This window comes from Ochotona curzoniae, unplaced genomic scaffold (assembly GCF_017591425.1).
Source record: "Ochotona curzoniae isolate NIBS_2020 unplaced genomic scaffold, NIBS_Ocur_1.0 contig_66, whole genome shotgun sequence".
Classification (NCBI taxonomy): Eukaryota; Metazoa; Chordata; class Mammalia; order Lagomorpha; family Ochotonidae; genus Ochotona; species Ochotona curzoniae.
The window spans coordinates 11,651,971-11,677,160 of NW_024466512.1; the positions used below are offsets into that span (position 1 = coordinate 11,651,971).

The following is a 25,190-nucleotide window of genomic DNA, read 5'->3' on the forward strand; positions in this document are numbered from 1 at the left end:
CTTCCCGCTGTCGGGAAGTGAACCAGCGTATAGGGGCTCTCTTGTATCTCTACCTGTTTTTAACCTTTACTTCTTTAAAATAGTAAGTATTCTTTGTGCTTCCTTTCTCATTTTCTCATTTGTTATCTCCTCATTTGGATTCTAAGCTCCCTTGAGGAGAGCTCTTTGGCTCTCACTATGTCCTGTGCGCACAGTGGAGAGGTAGCTAAGTAAGGGACGGGGTGTGAAGGGCACTCATGAGCCACTTGCCAGGCTCTTCTTCTCCAGCGTGGAGGAGTGGATTCCCGGCAGCTTCTCTGGGTAATATCTTACCTTCTTCCCTTATCCCAGCTACAAGCATGCGCAGTAGCTACCCCACGTCTGGTCAAAGCGTTTCTTTTCTTTCCTCCAGGAATTTGTAACTGGGTCCAAGAGACGCCAGTTTGTGCATTCCAGGAAACGGGATGTATAAATCCAGCAACAGAAGGCAGCAACATTTTGCTAGAAGCATAAAGATAAAGCTGCCACTCTTGTCTTCCATTGAAGTGTATTTCCGCATGGCAATTCTAGCCAGCCATTCATAGCGCTCCCAAAGAATTTTTTTAAGCATTGGAAAGTGTTCATATTATAATGTTAATGTAAAATGGATAAACCAAAATTATGCAAACCTCAGAGATTAGCTATGTATGCATATAAATGCATAGAATATTGGAATGCTAATGACAGCATCAAATTACGTTGATAGAAAAAGTGTCAGAGGTGCCACAGGGTTGCAGATGGTTTTATTTTAGTTTCTGACTCTTCAGGAATGATCTATGTATGTAGGGGATGGGAAAAGCCAGTATAAATATTCTTCCTTCTGCCCTTTTAAAAGCCTCCTTGGCCTCAATCTCTCAGAATCCCAGCGATTTTGATATCTGATAAACCAAAACACACATGGGCATTAATAACTTGTTAGCTATCCAAGAATTTTCCTAATTGAAAATAGGCTTCCTGAGACAAGATGACTTCATGCAGAACCAGGCAATTCTTTCGTTAAGAAAACAACAGTGATTTTCCGAATTGCAAGGGACATTCTGACATGAAAACTTTCCCCCATAATTTTTTCCTTGGTGTCTGCTATTGAAATCTCAACCAAAATCATATAGGGTGTTAAGATTACCAAGGCAATACTCAGATGTTAAAAACTATGCAAAAAAAAAATCCCGCTCTAGGTGCAGACATCCTTGATTTAATTGGCCTTTTGTGGGACCTTGATAGTTAAGAATGTTAAAACCCTGCCCACTGATTCTAATTGTTGGCCAAGATTGACCTTGCATAACTGTTGCAATGCAAACGTCTGTATTCAATCACTCTGGCGCATAGGATTCATTTTATCCATGTTTCACAGGGCTTTGACAGGAGCTTCATGGTTTCAGTTGAGCTGCTAAACCAATGAATTTGCCGGCTCACACTGAACCTGACCCTGGGCATCACAGTACCAGGTGGAAAAAGAGGCTGTTTGCAGACATCGCCCCCCAGTGGCCATAATGCTAATGTTTCGCGGTCCCTACAACACACATAGGCCAACAGTTGTAGCGGAAGAGAGGCACACAGCAAAACATCCTAGTTCTTTCCCTTGTGTAGAGGCAGAGTTGAGGGAGGTGGGTCCCCTCCTCATGGTGGGCAGAGGTCCAGCTGAGGACAAGTCTCACCAGAGAGGGCAGAGACGACGGCCTCGGTGGAAGCTGGACCTGGGGCTGGTCTGGACAGAGAACACTGGAGAGCCTGGGAGAGCTGCCCATAATTGTGTCCAGAAGGCTTCTGCCAGGTCCAGGCCTGTAAATGATGACTCAAACGGGCTGGGAGTCTGGGGAGCAGTAGGGGGCTCCCTTGGTACCTGTGGCCACCTGCTGTCTGGTTTTGTGCCAGGCATCATTCTCCCGATGAGTCCCTTAACATCAGTCTCGGGGGAAGGTCCCAGCGCCTTTCTGCAGATGGGTGGTTAAAGGATTCCAGGAGACCTGTAACTGGAACATGAGGCAGCCTTGACTCTAATCCCGTGTCAGGGAAGGAAGGAAGCCAGGCCCAGGAACGATGATGTCTCCATGCCCAGGCCCAGTGCCAAATGTCAGAGAGGACCAGACATGAAGGCAAAACTGATGCTCAGTCCACACAGCTCGCCCTGAGGAAGCAACAGGGAGCAGGAGCAGCAGCAGTTGGTAGAGAAACAGAGGCAATTAGAGGAAGCAGGGCCTGGCAGCCAGGCGGAGGGACACGGGGGTGATGGGGTCAAAGCACTGCAGCAGCCAGGACAAGCGTGTCCAGTCTCTTTGGGTATCCTGGCCTCCCTCTGTCGGCCCCTCTCTTCCTTCCTGCTCTCACCAGGCTCCTTTCTCACTGCCCCTACATGCTTGAATCCCACTGCTTCTCCTCCCTCTCAGAGCCTGGCCTGTCCTCCCAGCACAGCCCTAACTCCTCACCAGAGGCCATGGAGAAACAATCAAAACAGTTGCATGAGACCCACCCGCCGCTTTCCCACAGTGCAGCCCTGCCTCAGTGCGCCCAAAGCCTTCCTCGTCCAGCCCGGAGCTCCTCCTAGACTGCCTGTGTTCCTCCATAGCAGCAGCACTACAGCTCCTCATGTTTAATGCAAGCCAACTTCAGAGAGAGAGGCTTTCAAGACATGGCTTAAGGGACACCGGGTGCTGTCCTTCACAGAACAAGGATGAGTGCACCAAATGGGTGTGCGTTTTCCCATTCCATGGTCATTGTGTTCCCATCGAGATGGACTGAAGCGAAGCAGTTCTGTCAGGAGAGAAGAAAAATCTATACACAGGGGTCTCTGTGGTCTGAGTAGCTCTGATCATCTCTAGTTTCTTAGACTCACAGTAATTTTAAAGTGAACAATTGCCAAGATACATTATAAAGACTGCAGCTCACTGGAATGCTTTTCACGGGCAAGCTGTTTTAAAAACATTTATTTTCTTATAAGACAGTTACAGAAAGAGCCTGGGGAGAGAAACAGACAGATCCCCATCCACCGGATCACTCTCTAATTGGATGCAGTGGCCAGCTGTGCCAGGCCAAAGCCAGCAGCCAGGAGCTTCCCACAGGTTCCCACATAGGCGCTATGGGAGTAAGTACCTGGGCCATCTTCCAGTGCTTTTCCAGGTATATTAGCAGATATCTGGCTTCAAAGCAAAACAAGACTGGAGCTGCTGCTCCAGTTTGGGATTGTAATATTGCAAGCAACAGCCAAATTTACTGCATCACACCAGCCCCAGGAGTTAATGTTTGTTAACATAAAAGAGATAATATAAGAGAACTGTCCTAAATGCAAATGATTGTAAGAGTTATAAAAATCAGTTGTTTGTAGTATGCAATAAACAATGCAACATAAGTATAAAAACATTTTTAATAACTTCGTTTAAACTTCAATATCCGATTCCTTTGGAAATAATGTGAAAAGTCTGAAATGGAAGGACTTAAAAAAAAAATTTTTTTTTTGAGTGGCCTTGTTCAAACTTTGCATCAGTGACTGTGCAAGTTTCCTCTCTGCTAACATAGATGGCCATGTCTCAGAGCAAGATTCACTGTTCTTCCCACTCTGGCACCCATTGTGGGTAGTTTTGCCAGCACAGCAAGGTGCTCTAGCCTGCGTCGAGGAGGCTTCGGTTGGAGGGCTTCATAAATCCTATGTTTGGTCCAACAGTCTCTGCTAGAATGTCTGGGCCCACAGCAGCGCAGCCCATCAGTACACTGGTGCAGAACTCAGTTTTAAAAATGGTGCTGCTGTTTCTTGGGGAAATGTCTGATTTTAACACTGTGGCAGGAATTAGGGAATGGATGTGGATTATTCTGTTGTCCCAGAAAGTAATGAGGTGCTCAGAAACAAGTAAAGTCAAGGCATCTACAATGACGGGGAATGGCACAGAGATTCTGGAAGCCAACTTCCCAATCATTGATGTTGATACTCTACCCTAGCGGCTGGCATCATCTAACAGTAAGTATGTGGGTTTCAGATTCATAATGTTAAATTTAACTCGTAGACTTGTCATGTCTGTTATGTAAAAAGGCATCAGTCAGGAAAATGGGAACCTGGGGCTGTTAATGGCTCTTTCTGGGTAGACATTTTTGACATTCCCTCTTAAAGCTTTGGTTTCCAGACCAGGAAAAACAAGGAAAAGTCTGACCAGAAAGAATTAGCTTATACTTCAAAAGGATGAAAACAATTTGGTCATTTATAAAAGCAGAAATGTCAGAATTATTGTGAGAATGGAGTCAAAGGAATATACTACATAATGCTGAATCAAGCCACATTATGGACTTGTGTGCACCTGGCTTATCCAGTCAGATGTGGCTCTGATGGTTTTCCTGACTAATTTAATGAAATGCACACTTATTGTTGGCCTACAGTCAATGAGCTCAGAAATCAGAACCTCCTGGGGGTAATGTAGAACATTAATCCACAGACTTGGGGAGGTGGGAATGCGGATTTATGTGGGTCATGAACACTCAATCCTATCTCCTGGGATCTAGCCAACAATATCTTCACTAAGGTTATTAGGAAACACCCAATAAGGGTAGCCCCGGCATCCTTTGCTAGAATGAGTTCGGCTATGGACAATGCTGCTGCTGAGATGGGTTGATAGAGCATGAATCATGGGAGGTGGTTACACCACTGCTGGAGGGCTGCATGAGGACAGGGTTATTCACAGAGGTCATATGGAAACAACAGCCCAACCAGAAACTTACATGAGTAGGGTTGGGACAGCAAAGGAGAACTGGGATTACAAGATCTGAGAACTGGAGGAAGGTTGTTGGGAAGCTCAAATCCCAACTTCTAGAAGGGGCTGCTATGCTGCTGCTACTGCCTTTGGAAGGCCTGACTCTGGTTCTGGGGTGGGGGAAGAGGGGGCAGGCTTATAGCCTGGGGAGGCTGTAAAATTGGTGAGGTCTTATGGTTAAGAACAAGCAAACTCCAAGGAAAGAAATTCCTTCTTCCCTCCTCCTATCTCCCCTTCCCTACAAGGGCCCTCTTCTTGACCAAAGTTAGCGAAAGTCAGCTCATAAAGGAACATTCTGGTTTGTAGAATCCCAACCTAGTGACACAAATAGTGGATTTGAAATGAAGGACAATAGTTTCATAACTAACTAGAACTTGCCTTATCTCCTCTACTTTGAAACACGAGTCTTGCAAAGATATGAACTTCATTGGAATCCCTTCCTCTTGCCAGAGCCATGCAAGACTCAGTGAATACTTGTTGGACATCTTGGAGGGTGTTGCTATATTCTTCTGACAATGCAATCCATTTTGGACCTCAGACCTCAACATTTCTGAAAGCAGCATTCAATTATTATGTTCTATGTGTCCAGCTAGAAAGCTTTTTTCCATTCCATGCAGGGTGATTTAGGATGGGCGTATCAGAAGGGTTGAGCCTACCTTTGTTTAAGTGGAGTAGCCTCTTGCTGCCAGTGGTTTGATGAAGAGAGGTCCTGAGAAGCTCAACTGCTCCTGTAAAGTATCTTAAAAAATAAAATCACTGTTGAGAGGCAGGGATCAGCTCCCATGGTGATATGAGGATTTCTGAAGCATTTGCAGATAAAGAATATAATGCAGGGTTTCTGAAGCTGACAAGGTCTTTCTAAAAATAACTCAGCAATCAGTAGAAAAATCCAGCATTTGCACCCAAGTAAGGCTGGCTGTGATGATTTCTGCCCTAAGAAGCTAATGATATTAGCTGAGGGTCTGATTACAAAGACCTCTGGTGGAAGGGCCAGCATAAAGTGATCTTGTGTCAAAAAGAACAGCAAAGCTCTGTAATGAGGATGAGGAACTTTGCCGAACGACCTTAAATTAGTGTTGATATTGGAAACACTCATCCCAGAATTATCTATGTCAAATGAATTACACTGCCCTAGCCTTTTTTCTTTCCATCAAAATAAAAATAACAAGCAACACGACTTTGCAAGATGTAAATCAAAGCCTTTTCTTCGAAACACTCAGAACTCAATCAATTACATTATGTGCTATGCGTGGAAAGATGCCAACATTAAGAACTGTGTAAAACTTGTTTTTATTTCAGTGTCAAGTTCCAAAGAAAAATACTCAGAAGTTGCTACATATACTTGCACCTGCAGCTTTTATTTTTAGAATGAGTTGAAAGCCCAGTTGCAGCCACTCACATGGGCCCTTGCCAGCAGTATTTTCAGAGGAAGGCTTATTCAAAGTTGCATCACATTGGCTCATTTTATGGAAAGTGGGATCTATTTATTGTCAAGGAGCTCAAGGTGCATAGATAATTGGGACAAAGTTTACATCCTAAGAGGAGAGGTTTTCTTCTCAACTTTCATTTCTTTTGAAGCCCCAAACCATTGCAACTTGAGTAAAAGGTGGTCTTTTCCAATAATTTCTAAAACAGCATGGAAATAGACAACAGGACACTGAAATAATTGCATCCAATAAAGATAACAGAACCATAAAGTGCTGATAAGAGTAACAGGATAGATTTATGCAGAAAAACACATTTTAAACACAGAAGAATGTTTAAGCAATGGTTAATTTGTTTCCCTCTAGAAATCTTCAATGCGGGGCTCTCTTGGGAAGTCTAATAAATTAAAACTCTCCATGCTACTTCACTTGTGAGTAGAATGAGGAATGCATTTCTTGTGTTATTACATAAATGAATCTTATCTTTGGGGCTTTGAAATAGTGTTACCCAGATGATTGTGAATTTGTGTGCCATCTCATCTTCCCGCATTAATGTAAAATCAATTCCATGGCTCTTTGCTCATAAGCCGCAGGCCCGAGGCAATCACAAGCTTGAAGATGCTTTTGTTTGTCTACTCTAACCTCACAGACTGGGCATGTCTCACGTTCCCGTTCTCTAACCTACATTCAGATCCAGGGGGTGTTCTTGATTCACTTGGAGCCTCTGAACCAAATATCGGAACTGAAGCCATTAACCCATCACTGGAACCGAACATTTTGTGAAGAATCAGGTGTGATCACCATGCAAATGAACGCACAGCATTGGAACTAACAGCCATAAAATTCTAAGGATATATGCTTTCTTCCTTCACCTTCATTTCCTGATATTAGGGCAAGATGACCTTGCAGGTGTTCAGATTTCTCAAAGTCTGTTAGTGGGTTCTATTTTCAGGCAAGCATTTGGCTGCTCTATCAGACTCATTGCCTTGATGGCCTTAAGGGGCCCCTATCAGTCTACAGGAGAGAGGAAGATCCTAATAAAAAATGCTGAAAGCTTTCCCTTTTTTTTTTTTTTAAGATTTTTTTATTTTTATTTTTCTACTGAGAAAATATGGGCCAATGCACAAGGCCACTCTATGTGAAGAGAAAGTAAAGTGTTCAGCACGGGAAATCCAACAGCTTCCATTTCCTGCAAAGCTGACTTTTCCATTTCTTGTGAAGTTGACTTTTCTATGCCAACGACTTCTCAGAATATCGGACATATCACAAAAGAATATAACCCCAAAGAAACACACACATCTATACACATAGGTATGTAAGAGTATATAAAATATGTAATAATATACACAAAAGTAATCAAATAATTGGTCATTTTATATGATCTGTAGGACGTGCCCTGGGTTTAGACCACTTGACTGCTGTTTCTCCAACCAAGTGTGTAATTTACTTGGGTGACATACTGACCTACCACTGAGGAGGTAACTTCTTGTGGGGCTCAAACTGCTGCTTATTTGTTTTTCTAGTAGCTTAATACAGTAAGTTCCCAATACGTATTTGTGGAAAATACAAAATTCTGTTTCTGTGTGAAATAAATGTCCCATTTTGACACATTTTCAGAACATATAAAAACTATCACTCGGAAAAGTTTCTAAAGCATACCACATTCAAACCTGAAGAGTCACGAGTGCATAAAGCAGCCTTGTTGGATCTCCCAGAGGTTGACAGCGGGGTTTATCCTAGATCAAGGAAAGTTGAAAACCAGTCTTCTATGAGGTGGTCCATAGGTAACAGCCTTCTTCATTGGTCTCAACTTACACACAGATGTTCTACTTATTCTGTGGATAACAGAGCATCAAACAGACTGGAATGCAGTGTGTTTGCATGTTTAGTTTATATAATTCCTCAAATCCCCTTGGATTACCAGCTTTCCAGAATAAACTTTGCAAATGATTAAACGGAGTTTAAAGTCAGTTTTGGGCTTGGGATCCTACTAGGCATTGCTAGCATGAAGTCTTCTTTTGAAGTGCAGGGGCAAAGGAGGTAACTTTAACTGTCCGATGCCTAGCCCTGACCTCCCCAGCGCTTCTAACCCACAACCCTCTTCTCTCCTTCCCAAAGCTATCTGGAGTAACACCGGCTGAAAAGAATCTTTGGGCAGTTGACATTCACAATTGGATTTTTCTTTTTTCTTATTGTAGAATGTGTTACTCATTTTTTTTTTTTTTCCGATTAAAGGAGTTTATTGGCAAATACTCGAGCAATCTGGAGTCGAACTATTTTAAATGGAAGCTAAAAGGAAAAAAATCATAGGTGTTGGAAAAATATTAAACAATACTTAGAATGAGCTGTTTTGCTGAGATTTGTACAAATAGTCATCTGTAGGGAAAATGAATATTAAGGAAGGAAGGGAGAATATTATAGGGCATCTTATGAACTTCATGTAAAATGGGATTAAATAGTGAAATCTGTGCATATGAGTACAGGATGAGTCAGACATGGGCTTTTTAGCTATACATCCCTCCCCTAAAAATACCATTAGATTTCATCTTGTCCTTGCTCTTGAGTCAGTCCCACAGTGACCCACTGTTTTATGGCCCTTTGTCGCTAGCAGACACAGTTAAAAACAGGCTTTTAAAAAAGTTATCAGTAGATGAAATATTTCTAATTAGAATTCTACAAAAATATAAAAGACATTTAGTTTATATTACATTCTTTTATTTATTTTTAAGATGATCCCTCTTAGTCCTGCATGCATCCTCAGCACAAGAGGTTGGACTTGCTCACAGCCCGCCGTGCGGAGAGCAGCTTCCTGACCCCACGCGGCCCATGAGCTCCAGACCCTGGTAATGCTGTCAGGAACCTACACAACGTTCAATAGGAAAATTTACCAAATACCCTCTGTTTAATGTAAACAAGGCAGGAGGCAAAACAGAGTAGAACAGTAACACTATTTTATAGGGCCCAGAAATAAGATTATCTATCATGTTTCAACATACCAAGTGTCACAATGACATGCATATTTCAATTTACTGTACAACCCAAATATAATGACCATATAATGTGGCTTTAGCGTTTTACTGTAACTTCTTTTGTCAACACCCATAAACTTCATAACTAAATGGCAATTGTATATTAATACAATAATTTATGGAAATGTGTTACCATGAATTTATGAAGTAATTCTATAATTTGTGCCCCATAAAATTAAGTGTAACAATCTTTACACTAGCAACAGTGTAAGCAAGCTAAGGATTTTGGTCCTTATTTATACATATATATATATATATATATATACACATATACACAAACAATAATGTACAATTAAATCAAAATGCTATGAATCCTCTCACAGCTTCCATATTGCACTGGTACATCATGAAAACATTACAAAGATATGATGTGAGTATTTCAATGATAATTAACTAAGACAAATCTGAGTTCTATCAAGTAAAGAATGTGGCTCATTGCTAAAAATAAATCCAAAGACCATACTGTTAGAAAATGTAAAAACAAGTGTGTATCCCGATGTGTACAAATGTGAGGCAAGGCAAAAATGCAGTTTTGAACTTGCTATGACAGTCGGTTGTTGAGGTGAGACTTTCCATCTAACATAGAGCATCTGAGTCACTTTTCTTTTGCAAGTACTAAGGAATACAAATATTCAGCTTCTAAGAGACAGTAAGAAAAACAACGAAGATAGTACAATGCTTCGCTAACAAATCCAATTCACTGCAAGAACCTGCACTGGCTCTAGGTGTGGACTAAACATGAAGGAGAAAAAGAAACTTAGAAGACAAACAAATTAAAACTTAAGCTTCAACTGACTTTAAGTCAAAACCATTACAATAACTTAGGAAAATTATATTTTCAGAAGCAGCATACACACTACACACAAATATAGCAGTTAAAGCTTTTCTGAATTGGCTTCATGGAATAGCAGTAAGGTCCCATTGTGAAATCAAGGATAAGAGAATATTTGGCTTGGAGCATCACTGCTATTTCGCCTACTGAGCACTATGGGAACATTAAGAAAGGCAGGATAGCTTCTAACGTCTTACACACACCTACATCAAAGTATACTTTAAACTTCATCTATAGGTGGAGATGCACAGAACTTTTTGCATGAACTGATCAATAAATGTTTTCTCATCATTCAGAATCATTTACAGAAAATCATGCAGGGATTGATTCTTTTATTTTCACTGTTCTGAGAAAATTTCTCAGACTATGCTAACAAGGATTTGCATTTAGAAATGGAGCACTGCGTTTTTAACAGTGGGGAACATTCTAGAGCTGAATATTCATAATTCTTGGATAACTTGTTCTCAATAAATAGCAAAAATTGATCATAAGTCAGAACAACAAACACAACACGAGCAAATGTATGTAAAACCAAACGTGTCAATGCACACGTCCCAAGACCTCCTTGCACAGCCGCGGCCTGCTTGGTAAACAGTGGCTGGAAGCGGAGGGACCGCTCCTCTGAAGCTGGAACACCGGACAGTCTGCTCCCTCAGATATCAGCACACAGGAAGATAATGAGCAAAGTGCTGCTGCTTAACACTGGACTAAAACAAAAACCTCAACAGTTTAAAAGTGGTATCTGAGTGACAGGCATCACTTCAAGGAGGAAGAGAGGGTGGACAAGCACACGTACCAGAGTGCTCTGCCACACTCTCCCCCACATACACCCACTGGCACACACACCAACTCCTACAGTTCTTTAGCATGTAAACAGGACATGGCGAAGCCTCTTCTTCACTGTCTTTAGGATCATAAAAGACTGAAGCAAGTGGGAGAATATGTAAACATTAGGAGGCCATTGGCATTTCGATTGCATCTTAGGACTGATGAGTCGGTTCCCTGTTTGGACACGACCATGAGCTCCTATAGGAAAATCAAATTTAAAGCAATTTATAAAGCCAGTTTCAAAGACAGAGAGGGAAAAAGAGGTTCTCAACCCAGTATATGTTAATCTGGAAAAAAAATACTATTTTAGCCCATACTACCAATGAAAAACATAAAATGGCACAATTTAAATAACTGGGACCCACACATGAAAAACAACCACTAACATAGTTATGTGCACAAACAAGTAAAAGAACATTTCTTTAAAAAATATATATATATATTAATCAAGAATTTCTTTATCATATTAAATTGTTACTCTTAGAAAAACTGAGGAAAGTTAATGGTATGCTACCCCTGTACTTCACTATTGCCTGTACTTGACTCATCTGATGGTTCCTGAATCGTGTTTTTTTTCCCTCATTTATAGTTTTTTTCATATTTTGTTTGATAAGAATTCTAACCTTAAAAAGTTATAAAATTAGTGATTCTTTTGCTACTTATTAATCAAAAGAATAAGCATTTGAGTCCCAGAGAATGTCAAAATGCTTGCTACCTAAAAGGATATTAAAATAACAGAAATATCAAAGTTATGACATCAGAAATTTTGCAGCTTTTCACACAGTCTGTAGAAATGCTTATTTCCTGAAGTTCCATTGATTGTATCCTGGGTTTAACGTGCAATTTCATACAGAGAACCATTAGGATAAAGCTGATAAAAACACTAAATAACATTTAGGTTCTTAATGGTTCTGTCCAGTTTATAGCAATACTTCATTTTAAAAGTCTTTTCATCCTTTTGGCTGGGTGGAATGGAATCTTTCTGATGTAACGGACCCAACAGTTCTGTTCCTCTAGTCCTTTGAAAGATGCTACTTATGGTGTGGAGGAAGCATGGTATTTCACAAATGCAATTGCCGCAAGTTCCTTGCAGAATTCTTCTAACACAATCACACCCTCCAGCAACGTGATGTGGTCAATACTGAGAAAACAGGACACGACATATCAGTTCAAAATATCAGTTCGTCATTATGAATGGTGACATTTGGAAAGCAAAATAAGCAGAATGCAAGCTTACACAGGGCCTTCAGGTTCCAAACCAAGTAGTCGCTTTCTGACCAAGAGAAGCTTGGGAGTAAAGTCTTGAATTCGCTGAATTCGCACCATAAGTTCTCCAACAACCTGCATCAGGCACAAGGAATTCAGATCCTAAAATCAACTGTATTGGGATCATCAGGATAAACAAAATTTCCTTCCCTATTACTAAATAATTGTGACTTTCACTGGTCACAGCATCACTCCTATCGAGAGTTCATATATCCATTCTTTAAATATTTTTAACATATGTATTAAAATAGTGAATTCTACATAAAAGGAAAATACATGACAGTTAATTATTCACCCATTCTATAAAATAGTTCAAAATGTATAACAATTACTTTTTTTTATTGTTGATAACATTGTATTATGTGATACAGTTTTATAGGTACTGGGATTTTTTAAATAACAGATGTTTAATATGTTTTCATCATGTGACACTAACTGCATACAACAGTAGTAAAAAATGTGTAGCCCTTTGGGCTGTGTAAGCTCCATGAAATCATTCAATCAAGGCAACTGCTGACAAGACTTGTAATTCAATCAATCTACAGTAGGTGAATTTCACACAGCCCATGAATGATGTTATAAAAACCCAAATGGTCCTGGCTAGAATAAAAGGTACCCCAGCCCTAGTATACAATGAGACTCAGGCCTATCACTCCTAAAGACTGTCACGGAACTACTGACTCACCCTGACGATTACAGAGAACAGAGACCGGCAGCCAGAAGCAAGGTTCACGTAGGGATCCAGGAGGTACTCATGTGTGTGCGGATGGGGGAAGAGAGAAAGTCTAGACAGCACTGAAGTCACTTGTAAGTTTACGTCATACGGCTACAGGGAGGCAAAACAGAGAGGCATTTGATGTCATTTACAACATATATCTGTGCATTTCATTTACCAGGTGATGTTAATTTGTATTTCAAGACAGGCAAATTCATCATCTTACTCCTCCCTCCACATGCTCTTCTGTGACAAGAGCATCCATAAGTAAATTAGGCCTCACCAGGGTCACCAAAATATACATGCCACAGTCCCAAAATGTCAAACAAAAATCAACAAGCATGCATATAAACATATAGAAAAGACTATATATGTGACACAGGATGTCTGTTTTATGCACCTTGATTTAATGAAGCAATCCAAGAGGTCACCAAAAACCACCGAGGCATCGCATATAACACCACAGACAACAGAGGACACATTGGGCAGAAAGCCAAACAAGCAAAGGGGAAACATTATACCTTTTTAAATGCAATGATATACCCTCATATTATTAAACAATACCCTCATATTATCTAGCTTCAGTGAATTATCAAAAACATGTACTCAATAAAACAAGCTCAAGTCCCAGAACTCTGTCAACAGAGTGGGCAAGTACTTGGGTATACAATCTATCCCTGCCTCCAAATGAATAAGATCCCACAATGCGCAGCTTGGCGCGGGGTCACTGCACGTACGGCAGGGGCATTAAGCGACACAAACAGCTGCAGGCTATGTACAGTTCCCAATACAGATTTTGGAAGTGATATTGCAGTTTTACTGGAATTGTTTCTTTCTGACTATTTTGCATAGAAAGCGGCATGGACTGGCTTCACAGAGTATGTCAACCTCAAAGCCGCAAGTGTATTATACAGAAAGAGTTGTTATTCTTTGCTCAACCTCCTCCTGAGCACCTGGTGGAGAAAGGGATGGGCTGAAACCAGTCCAAGCACTGGGAGGTCCTGGGTGACCAGAGAGAGGGGAACAGACACCATGACCCATGGAAGGGGGAAGGGGCTCAGGATTAAGTTGAATGTTACCCACAGAAAAGGAATGTTTTATTCTTACCACTGAACCTCTGGCCACAATAAGAGCTAAGGAAGTGCCTCTGGCGTTCAGAGGAGAAAGTGGGACACATAGCAGAAAACCCTTGAGAGCGGTGATGCACCCCAGTGCTGTTCCAGGAACATTGAGGTCCTGGGCTTTGAGTCTGATTTTAGTTTTCCTTGCTTATCACTAGATATAGAAACTTGTATTCTTTTTGAAAGAAAAAAAAACCTATTTTTGATGCATTCTTCAAAATTTAACCCTTAGTAATATAAAACTGAAAGGAGATACACATTCCTAATAAATGGATGAGAGTATATGCGCCCATATATTCTCCAGGACTGCAAAGGACTCGTTTCAGGTAGTTAAGATTTTTTTGGTCATTAAATTCTGCCATCTGCAGCTATTTAAATAATTAAGCCACACAATTTGGCTTTAAATGACCACATATTATTCTTAGCTTCTGACTCTTCTCTGCATAGTGTTTGCTTTGTAGATTTTATTTTAACAAATTTAGGCTATGAGTTCTTCAAGAAACAAAAGGCTGGCATAGGTTATTAATGTTGTGACAATGAAAGCAAATTTTTGCAAAAACTACTACAAAAATACTCTGACACAGTCTCTGTTTCATCTGGTACTAACTTCAAAGCAGGCTGGCAAGCTTGGGGGCCAGGAACAGGAATTGTTACTAACACTTGGCACTCTTTAATTTCATATTTTATATAGCATTCACCTGAATGAAAATTAATTAGATTTTTCTCACAGGCTACAAGATTTGGCTTGTTTCTGAGAGCCTTCTCTAGTTGTAAGGTGTACATTTTGAGACAATAAACTTTAAATTATTGACTTAATGGTTAAAATGTCCTGCCTGGTACCTTATTCAGTTTCAACTCAACCTAGAAAAGCAGCACAGGAAATAGGAGAGAGTGCTGGATGCTGGCTATCTGGGAGGTTTCAGAGCCAGGAAGTACAGAGTGTGGTAAGTATGAATGCCAGATCTGCATATCGCACATGTCAGATTGAAACAAATGACTGAATGCTAGAAATACAGCACACGCCATTAGGAGGTTGAGAGAAAAACGAACACTGTCAGGAACAGTGCTGAGGTCCAACCAGTGAAACACTTCTTAAATGACAATTTCTTTGACCTCTTGATTATTGACAACAACCTGCTTATGGAGTAAATTTCTTTTATAATATTCTATGCTCACATAAATATTTAGCTAAATGACTTTTAAAAAAAGCAGCACTTTACCATACAACTTAAAATGAATTTCAAGTTGGTCAGCTCAATTCTGAGTTGCAAGCTCTGTGTCAGCTGTCTTCAAGTGCAGTGCCAGTGGGTGAAGCTTTTCAAAGACCATGGCTGCCGTTACTGATCAGAGGGGGAAGCTACTGGAACCCCTGATTTGGCTCTTTCACCTGGCTTTGAAGAACTAACTTAACGGTTCAAGCTCACTGCTCCCTATCAAAAAGAGCATTATTTACAAAGTCTTTGAAGAATCAGATTCACCTAATATTGTTGTGTGACTTTAGTGAGACCCATGTATTCAAAATTCATTTTTGAAATGACAGGACCCTGCACCTGCAGAGGAAATCTGAAGCGGCTCCTGACTCCCGGCTTCAGCTCAGCTCTGGCTGTTGTGGCCCCTTGGGGAGAGAACCAGCAGATGGAACGTCTTCTTCTGTCTCTCCGTCTCTCTGTAAATCTGACTTTATAATAAAAATAAATAATTCTTAAAAAAAAGTGCTGTCTTAAGATGGAATCTGACATTTTTAAAAAAGCTTGTCTATCTGTATATGAACTAAAGAAACTAGCTAAAAATCTGTCACAAAAGGAAAATATTCTGATTACCTTCAAGACATGTTACAGATATTAAGACAACAGCCTACAATAAGAAAACATACAATTCTGTAATGGCTGCTAGGTTAAATAAATGTTTTCAAGAATGAATCAGATATTCTGCAAGCCAGGTCCACAGGAAACAAGGCGGAACACCAGACAACAGTGTGTCTGACTGACATCATCCACTGTGAATGGACAGAAGATAAGAAAATTAGTATTTCTAAACATATTACCTGGTCAAGAATTCTTCCCATTCTGTCAAACAAAACTTTCAAAAAATGACCTTCAAAGAAGGCTGCTTCTAAATTGCACTTTTCCAAAGCCTTTGGCGACCCAGGCCACTCCCATCTTAAGCAGATAGCACAGTAGTCCCGGAACTGGGGAGGAAAGCACTTGAATCATTGAAGATGAACAAACAACAAACAGGTACAGTGGAGACGGCAGGATGCCAGCCACGTGCCAGCTGCCTCGCAAGCCTGACCAGGACACAGGGCAGCCACCAGAGGGGCGGAGGAAAGCGGACGTATTTTACCTTCACTAACCTCTCCTTTTCACAACTGTGCCTGCATTGTTTTCTTTAAAGGAATTTAACTCCTTAGTTATTTTCACCACAGATCTAGAATACATTTTAAATCAGAGCCATAGCCAAGTTTCCAGATTCATGAAGGGACTTTCAAAAGTGGGGAAAATGAGTTAAGACTGCATTTGAAGGGGCCAGTTGGAGTCCCAACTGTTCCACTTCCAGTCCACCTTCCTGCTGATGCGCCTGAGGAAGCAGCAGAAGACGGCCCAAACGCCTGGGTCCTACACCCATGTGGGAGACCTGGGAGAAGCTTCTGGCTCCCGGTTTTGGTGTGGCCCAATCCTGGCAGTTGTGGTCAGCTGGGGGAATGAAACAGCAGATGGAAGATTGTTCTCTTTTTCTCTAACTCTGCCTTTCAAATATATCTTTTTTGAAAGATTAGTTTAAAATCCATGCCTATGAGGGTCTTCACAAAGTTTACAGAAAACACAAGTTGTGAAAAAAAAAAAGCAGATTTCAAAGGCTTTTTGTAAACAAACTAACTGCAATTAGCTTTTATTTTAGGAAGAGAAGGAATAGGTGGAATAATTAGGGTACTATCAGTTGGATCAGCTGTGAAATGGATTAAGGCGAGACAGAATTTAAAGGAAAAAAAAATTAAATAGTTTAAAAGGAAAGCGCCACAATAAAGTCTGGAGACAGACACAGCCAGTGAAATGCCAAGGGAGACAGGCTGCTCGATGCACAAGTCCTGGAGGAGTTTAGGTCCCACCATCAGTGAGAGCAGTTGTTGGTTTGAAGTAATGGCCACAGGCTATGTGCACACACTCTTAGCAGATCTCACTTCCAAAAACCAGTTGCTTCCCTCACCTGCCTGTGAGCATCTCGGAGGTAGGTGTCATATCCAGTACCTTCAACGTGGTAGGAGGACTTTGCTTCATCTGGTACCAGACAGAGAAAACTTAAACGAAAAAAGAAAATAAATATGCTTGCAATTCAGTGATACTGTTTAACGTATTCAAGTATTTAGCAGTATCTTAGGTTTAACCAAGTGCTAATACAAATGGAAACCCAAAAAACAAAACTATTTGTTAAGTCTTTATCTTCAGTCTTACAATTCCCTGATTAAACCTGGTTCCAAGTAGAAGTAAGACCATGGAAGATCTTCCAGGTTGTTGCGCAATGACAGACGACATGATGTTTGCCAAGTTCAGGAAACTGGCTTTTAAGTAACTGACTTGAGATTTTTATGAACCCGCACTTGGCTTTTTGAGTCACATGAAGTTTTATGTGACAGTGTTGCAGAGGAAGAAAAAGAAAAGGAAATTACCACAGCAAGGGTAATTTCACAAAACTGAACTGACAACCAAGAACAGCACAACGTGTCTAACTCTCGATGCTCTCAGTTGGCAAAACTGGGAATTATTTAAAATTAAGTCATGTATGTTTCTAAGATATTACTGAACCAGTATCACTCTTTTTTAGTTTTACATTAAGTAGAGCTTCTCTCTTGCTAATCAAGAGAAGATTGTAAATGCTCTCACCCAAATGAATAGGAAATGCAGTATCAATACACACAAGTCTATAGGTAATAAAACGTCACGCCATAGCACATAAATATGTATAATTATTGCATGTCAATTCTTACAAATCACATCCCCCCAAGTGGTGGGACTCTAGAAGGAAAGTTTAGTAAGTAGCTTTTATTTTAGGAACAAGGAGTAGGTGGAATGATAAGGGTATTAAGAGTTGGATCAGCTGTGAAATGGGTTAAGGCGAGTCTGCCATCTGCTTTCTAAAGAAGACAGGAAGGTTCACACATTCTTTAGTCTGAGTTCATAAAGTGTGGCTGTCACAGTCTGAGAGCACGCTGTCACGTTAGAAAAACAAGTGAAAGGGGCCAGCACTGCGGCACAGTGATGAAAGCCGCTGCTTGCAGCGCCAGCATCGCTCACGGGCACTGGTTCACATCCCGGCTATCGTGCCTGGAGAAGCAGCAGAGCATGGCACTGTCCCTTGGGACCCTGTACCCACATGGTGGAGTGGAAAAAGCTCTAGACTCCTGGCTTTGCACGGGCCCAGCTCCAATTGCTGCAGCCATTAGATAGTAAACCAGTGGATGGAAGATCTCTCTCTCCATTGCTCCATTCTGTCTCTTCCCCGCCTCTCTGCAATTCTGACTTTCAAATAAACAGATAAATATTTAAAACAAACAAACAAGTCCAAAAGCTATAAGTCAACTTTATATAGTCACTCACCTATTGACAATCTTATGGACTTCTGTTTTCCCATCATTTTTTGGGTGGTCTGGAGTAGCAGGTGGTGAAGAACTAAGCCACTCTTGGTTTGATAAAGTGTTATCTGGTGAGATGTCAGTAAACAATGGATCTTCTTCCAGATCTCTAATTCGGCAAGGTATAAAATCCAACATTTTAGTATACATTTTTCAAACCAAAGATTCCCTTCTATGTTCTTAAAGAAAATAAATCATAATTCTGCTACTTAGGAACCATGCATTCTGTAAACTAATATTTTATATTACCACTAGAATTCATTAATGCTGCCTGCCCCATGTGATCTGGAGGGGGTGTTGTGGCACAGGTCAGGCCATCTGCTGAATGCCTGCGCCCCCTAGTGGAGGGTGGGCTTGTCCACCACTTGGCTTTTGATCTAGCTCCTTGCTGGCGTACCTAGCAAGCAGCAGAGAGGGCTCAGATGCTTAAGCCTCTACCTCCCACTTGGGAGACTCATGGAATCCTTGGCTCCTGGCTTTGGCCTCACCCATCTCTGGCTACGGCGGTTGGGCAGTAAAGCCAACAGATGGAAGATATCTCCCTTTCCTTCTCTCCCTCTTTGTTACTCTACCTTTCAAATAAATAGTAAAGAATATAAACATGGTATCACTTTGGATTTAAAAGAATGGCAACAAGCAAGTAGGACATCTCAATTTCACTTTTAATAACTTTTTTAGCTTTCTTTTTTCTTTAAATAAGAGAGAGAGAGAGAAAATGCAAAAGCTCTGACTCCACGAAATTATAAACTCACAGAGTCAGATGAAACTTACACTGCTCCTGCTATCAATCCGTTCTCCACCACTTCCTTATCTTCTGGGCACAAAGGCTTATATTCTGTGTAATTCCTTTCTTCAAGATTTCTTAGGACCAAGTTGTACAGAATGTGCTCATTGGGTTTTTGCAAAAGATGTTCAAACATTCTTAATGTCATTATGCTTATCTGAAACCAAAATGCCACCTTGTAAGACAAGCTTTCCACGTTTGATGCCACACGGTGAAGAGACTGAACTTAAACACCACAGGTATACTAACAGCAGCATTTCAAAGACCCTACCTTTAAGTCATTGCACAGCGTACCTCGTCAGAGATGTGATCGCAGTGCTCAATGAGCCTGTGTCTTAAAGGGTGTCTGCCCATTTCAGCCAGAGTTTCAGGCTCCCTCTGTTCTCCAAGGATAAAAAACACCATTTCTTGAAGCAAAACGTCAGAGGTTACTTGTCGTACAATGCGATGAAGCAGCGCAGTTGACGTCAGGATGCCCATTTCAGAACTGAGCACAACAGAGAGGCAATTGGTGGACAAGACGACGCAAACACAGGACCGCCCCTCCTCCATCTTTAAAGCCAAGATCACTCACGTCTGCATGAGCTGGGGCTCCATGACATCAACAAAAAACCGCTGGCGGACAGCTCTGGCGAGAGCAACAGCGGCAGTCTGGAATAAGCACACACAGCCTTGGCTTTATTTCAATGGAAAAAAACAACTTTGTTTGCAATGTCTGAGTTAATACGCAATGACAAAACTTATCTACTGAACTCTCAGTTTATGGCTCACAAGCGTAGACTACAAGTTTTCTAAATCTTCATGAATAAGAGCAGCAGACACAGCACTTTTACTGTCTCCCCAAAGACTCAGGCACAGGGAAGTCAGTGTGAACGCGTGCAGCACTACAGTGAATTATGACTTCACGACTTACAGGACAGAACTTGAGCTGTGATTGGCTTATTTCAAAACTACAACGAGCACATATGTGTGCTTTAAACATCTATTTTAATAACTGATATCCTGAGTCAATTCTGGGGATATAAACTAGAATTCAGATTCACTTAGACATTTACATTTTAAAATGATCAAAACCAACAAGACTTTCAAACCTTTTGTGCTTCCTTAATGAGTTGATCACAATAATCAAACCAGGAAAGAAATGAAATTAAGGCTCGTTTTCCCGGAAAAGCCGAAGTGTCTTCTTTATGACTATACGAGTCCAAGCTGTGGAACACAGAAGACAAGCTCAGCGCAAAGTTAGCCAGAAGCACGCTGCTCCGTACACATGCAACAACGCAGGCACGTGAGTGAGCGCACACAGTGGGCTGTGGCCACAGGGGCGATGCTGAGTGACACTCGGGACAGGGCTTCATAAAGAGAAGCCACAGAAGAGAAAATCTCCTTTTTAATAATTAAATGATGTATGTAGTAATTGGGCTATGAAACAACAATCTCCTGTTCTTACAAAGTCAGACTCCTAGACAAGAACCATGATCAACTCTAAGGATCATTTAGTTATTCACAATGAGGAAATTTCGCATAATTTTCTTTTTCTCCACAGAAGACTGAGGAAGTTCTATTTATCCTATTTCAATACCAGGGGAATAACCAGCTATACAATGTGTAGATGAAAAAATCTGCTGAAAGTGTAACCAGGGAAAAATAGCACCATGTAATACAGGAAAAAAAAAAAATCCTCTGATATAAGTGAACACAGAAAACGACACAAAAAGTAACAGGAGATCAATCAGTCCTACTTTCAAAAATGCTTATTTTTGATATTGTAAATCTTGCTTTTCTTGAACCTGGCTGCATTGTTTATAAATGTACCTTTCTCATAATTTAGTATTTGTGACAAATTTTTATTACTCTCCATATTATCCATAACTAAGGTATACTTTCAGCAGTCTCATCTCTAACATAGGAATTCAGAGAGGCCACTGACAGCTCCCAACAGCAGCGGCCAGCAGAGGCCCTATCATGCCCAGCTCTGCCAGGGAGGCCCGTGCTGCAGGCGTGGATGTCCTGTGTCTGATCTTTCATAGGTGAATGGAGACTCACGTTACAGCCCACTGGGGTATCAACACAGAACGCCTGGCAGGAGTGGCCGGAGGGAGGTGATCCATCTCCGAGGACCCAGCTCTCTGAAGGAATCAGGGCCACTGCAATGGGAGTGGGCGCCTCTTTCTCCCTTCTCCGTGTCTCTCAGAAGAGAAAATGTTTTAAACCAAAGTTTTTAATAAATTTCATTCACCACATAGGAAGAGAAACTAAAATGCAGAATGCAGCTGAGATGGCTCCTCCTGTTTGTGCCACAAATCTAACCAAGTATTAGCAATGAAGAAAAACCGGGTCCTGGCAGCTTGGGATGAAATAAAAGCAAAGAGGACTGCAAAAAGAAGTGTGCCTGCTTGGCTACTCTTCCTGCCTTGCAATGCAAGACAGAACTCAAGAGAACAGGCAAGTAAGCCAGGAGTCTTCTCCAGGTCTCCCATGAAGATGTAGGATCCTAAGGCTTTGGGCCTTCCTGTACTGCGGTCCCAGGCCACAGGCAGGAGGCCGGATCAGAAGTGGAGCAGCTGGGACTCCACCCAGTGCCCGTATGTGATGCTGGTGCCTCAGAGTGGAGCAGCAGCTCACAAGATCTATGTGAGACTGCCCAGAGGCTACAGAATCTATTTATTAAAAAGGAGATTCCTTCTTTTACTGGATTGTGTCTGTTTTTAATAAAAATAATAAGACAACATGATTGTCTTTAACACAAGTCCTCAAAAACCGAAAGCTCTATAAAGGAAAATGTACCCTAGCAATGCAACAAGTGGATTCTTCCCACACCCTTACTCCCCGGGTGCTGACCAATCTAAAGCAGGCCGGAGAACACAACCCCACTTAAAGATCACTATTTTTTAATGCTACAAAACTCAGGTGCAAGAAGTCACTCCACAGGAAAATACAAGCATCAGGGCTTACCCCCAGTTAATGGCTTCCACCGTTTCGATATCTAAGGGATCCAGCGACGGAGGTAGGGCTTTGTACAGGGAGGCAAGCCTGTCGGTGAGCAGCTCGCACAGGCACGTGCTCTGTGTAAGGCACTTGGCGGCCGCAGGCTCTGGCAAACTCACTAAGAGCATCAAACCCTCGCATGCTTTCACTGCTATTCGCCCATCCTGGGGGAGAAGAAAACCTGCTGCTTCAATTTCTGAATTTGACATGTGCATTAACGTAAGAATTAGTGTGTTACTATAAAAAAGGAACAGATCTTTTTCGTTTTTTTAAAGTACATATGGCTATGACAATGTTAAGGAAAAGAACAAAGTAAAGTCTGTGACTTACAGGACTTCGAGTGAGATTTAACAGAGAATTCACTAAATTGTAGTCCTGGTTAGGACGAACCACCGAGGCCTCTGGCAGCGACGTGACATTGAGGTGGTCCAGGCTGCTGGACAGGTCATCCGCCTGTGCAGGCTCATCTTCTGACTCTGCCTGCTCCACGCCAGCAGCACCTGCCAGTCCCTCTGGCTGAAGGGCCTGTCCCATGTCTGTGGACAAGCAGTCTTGACCTTTTAACGTGTCTTCTGAAATTACACTCGGTGCTACTTTGGAAGCCAATGCTTTCAGCTTATTCTGAAAAGAAATGTGCGTTGTGTAAGATTCATGTCAAGAACCCTGTCTGGGCCCAGCGCGATGGCGCAGTGGTTAAGGTCCTCGCCTTGCACGCCCGGGATCCCATATGGGCGCCAGTTCTAATCCTGGCAGCCCCGCCTCCTATCCAGCCCCCTGCCTGTGGCCCGGAAAAGCAGTCGAGGACCGCCCAAAGCTTTGGGACCCTGCACCCGCGTAGGAAGACTTGGAAGAGGCTCCTGGCTTCGGACCCGCATGGCATCGGCCGTTGCGCTCACTTGGGAAGTGAATCATCGGACGGAAGATCTTCCTCTCTGTCTCTCCTCTCTGTATATCCGCCTTTCCAATAAAAATAAAATAAATCTTTAAAAAAAAAAAAGAACCCTGTCTGTCCAAAGCTGCGTTTTCATGGATTGTCGTTAATTAACATTCCACAGGCCTAACGAGAACAGCAATAGATGCTATGTCAAAATACTAAAACTTTAAACCAACTAAGAAATACAGTTTTACAACTGCATGGGAGTTTACAACACTCTTATAGTAAGTACACAGTGTTTCGTACTGACCATAAGCAAGAAACAAATTTCTGCTAACAACAAGTAAAATCAGTAGGGAAAAGGCTCCAGGAGGTTTAGGCTGCAGATTATTTTTCTCATCACTGAGCTTTTATAACCATATTTCATCAAGGTTAATTCTTCTAAGACCATGCGCAGGGTGAGGTGTGAGGTGCAGGAATGCAAACTTACAAATAAAGGTGTCAGCATTAGAGTTAAGGTTTTCATACAAGTCCCCAAATTCCCTTAAGTAGATAAGAACTTTTTTGATGTTTTCCTTCGTCTATTAAGAAAATAACAAATTACTCCGATGACATTTTTATGTGTCTTTGAGGATAAGAATTAAGATATACTTTAAGTATGGGCATCTGTTCTTACCCATAATCCTCACATACACTCAGACACAGAAAATCTTAACTAAAAAAAAAGTGATTAGTTTAAAGGCAAAAATCTGACTCTCCATTGGAACGTAAAAGTAAAACTCACAATGCATGAAAGCAGCCTCTGCACACGACCTCCACAGCTCTTTGCACATTAAAGGCTGAAGGAACTCCAAACTCTATTTTCAGTTATGTGACAGTAATTATAAATCACTTCCATTGCTGTTAAGAGTGCACTCAGATGAGTCTTCTTGAGAAACTGAACTGACAAAACATACATTAAAGGAAACCACGGAACTCGGGATGCTGAGACACTGTGCCAACTTCCTGCAACATCGACTGGTGCTCCTTTGGAAGGAGCATCTCAGCCTGGGTACCACTAAGACACTCTTCCATCTAAACCACCAATGCTGGCAGGGCTGCCTCAGCAAGAGCAGTACATGGTACTCTTTCTCAAAACCAGTGGGTCTCAACGTTACACTAGATACTGTTACATTTCACTCTTGTGAGCCTTGACAGAAATGCAGATTCCTGGATCCCTCCAGATCCGTGAGTGAGAAACTGCTGCCTTTATTCTCACACTTTCCTTTGTACTAACACTGGATCCTTATAGGCACCATTCCCATGGGTACTCCCGACACATTTACACACAATTCCTCAAGTTCAGAATCATGGTGTGCTCAGCTTAGCTGCTCATCTGCCTCCGGTAAGAGCAGAGAACTGGGGCTGAAACGATCCATTCAGTAATGTGAAATGGAAAAGAAAACAGTCCACCTACTAGAATGGTTAACATTAAAAAAAAACCAAACCAGACAACAGGATGCAGAGCTGCCAAAGACAGGCAACAACAAGGACTCACATCCAATGCAGAGGGTTTGCAAAATGATGAAGCCACTTCGGAAAACTGGGGATTTTTTTTTTTCTTTTTGGTGAAAATACACACTTAAGACATGACCTAGTAATCCTACCTCTCTAGGTATTTAACCAAGTGAAATGAAAATATAGATATATGTAAAAATCTGTGTGAAGACATCTATAATGGCTCCATTCATAACGACTCCAAACTGGAAACAACCCCAAAATCCCTCACCTGGTGAATGGATGAATAACCGTGGTCACCCATTCTTTAGCACACCACTCAGCAGTACTTGTAGAATAGGAACAATCACAGGTGCATCTCAAGTGCATGAAGGCTGATTCTGTTGATACAATCTTCATGGGAACAGAAAAGTGCTGGGACAGAAATCACACCAGGGACTGTGGCGGGGGGGGGCATTGC

The 25,190-nt window shown here is 41.6% G+C and overlaps 1 protein-coding gene across 3 annotated transcripts in view; it reads right to left on the minus strand.

Moving 5' to 3' along the window:
- Positions 1-8,880: 8,880 nt before the first annotated feature.
- Positions 8,881-25,190, minus strand: part of FHIP2A (FHF complex subunit HOOK interacting protein 2A) — a 31,609-nt gene continuing 15,299 nt past the window's right edge. For all 3 annotated transcript variants that reach the window (XM_040992050.1, XM_040992051.1, XM_040992052.1), the window contains 12 exons: positions 22,690-22,980; positions 22,327-22,523; positions 20,466-20,580; positions 19,949-20,025; positions 19,669-19,861; positions 19,362-19,531; positions 18,556-18,699; positions 17,168-17,258; positions 16,008-16,151; positions 12,813-12,953; positions 12,099-12,202; positions 8,881-12,002 (listed from right to left, as the gene is read on the minus strand). In XM_040992050.1, the coding sequence (XP_040847984.1) occupies positions 11,897-12,002; positions 12,099-12,202; positions 12,813-12,953; positions 16,008-16,151; positions 17,168-17,258; positions 18,556-18,699; positions 19,362-19,531; positions 19,669-19,861; positions 19,949-20,025; positions 20,466-20,580; positions 22,327-22,523; positions 22,690-22,980 (1,773 nt within the window). In that variant the 3' untranslated portion in view covers positions 8,881-11,896. The remainder of the gene's footprint in view (positions 12,003-12,098; positions 12,203-12,812; positions 12,954-16,007; positions 16,152-17,167; positions 17,259-18,555; positions 18,700-19,361; positions 19,532-19,668; positions 19,862-19,948; positions 20,026-20,465; positions 20,581-22,326; positions 22,524-22,689; positions 22,981-25,190) is intronic.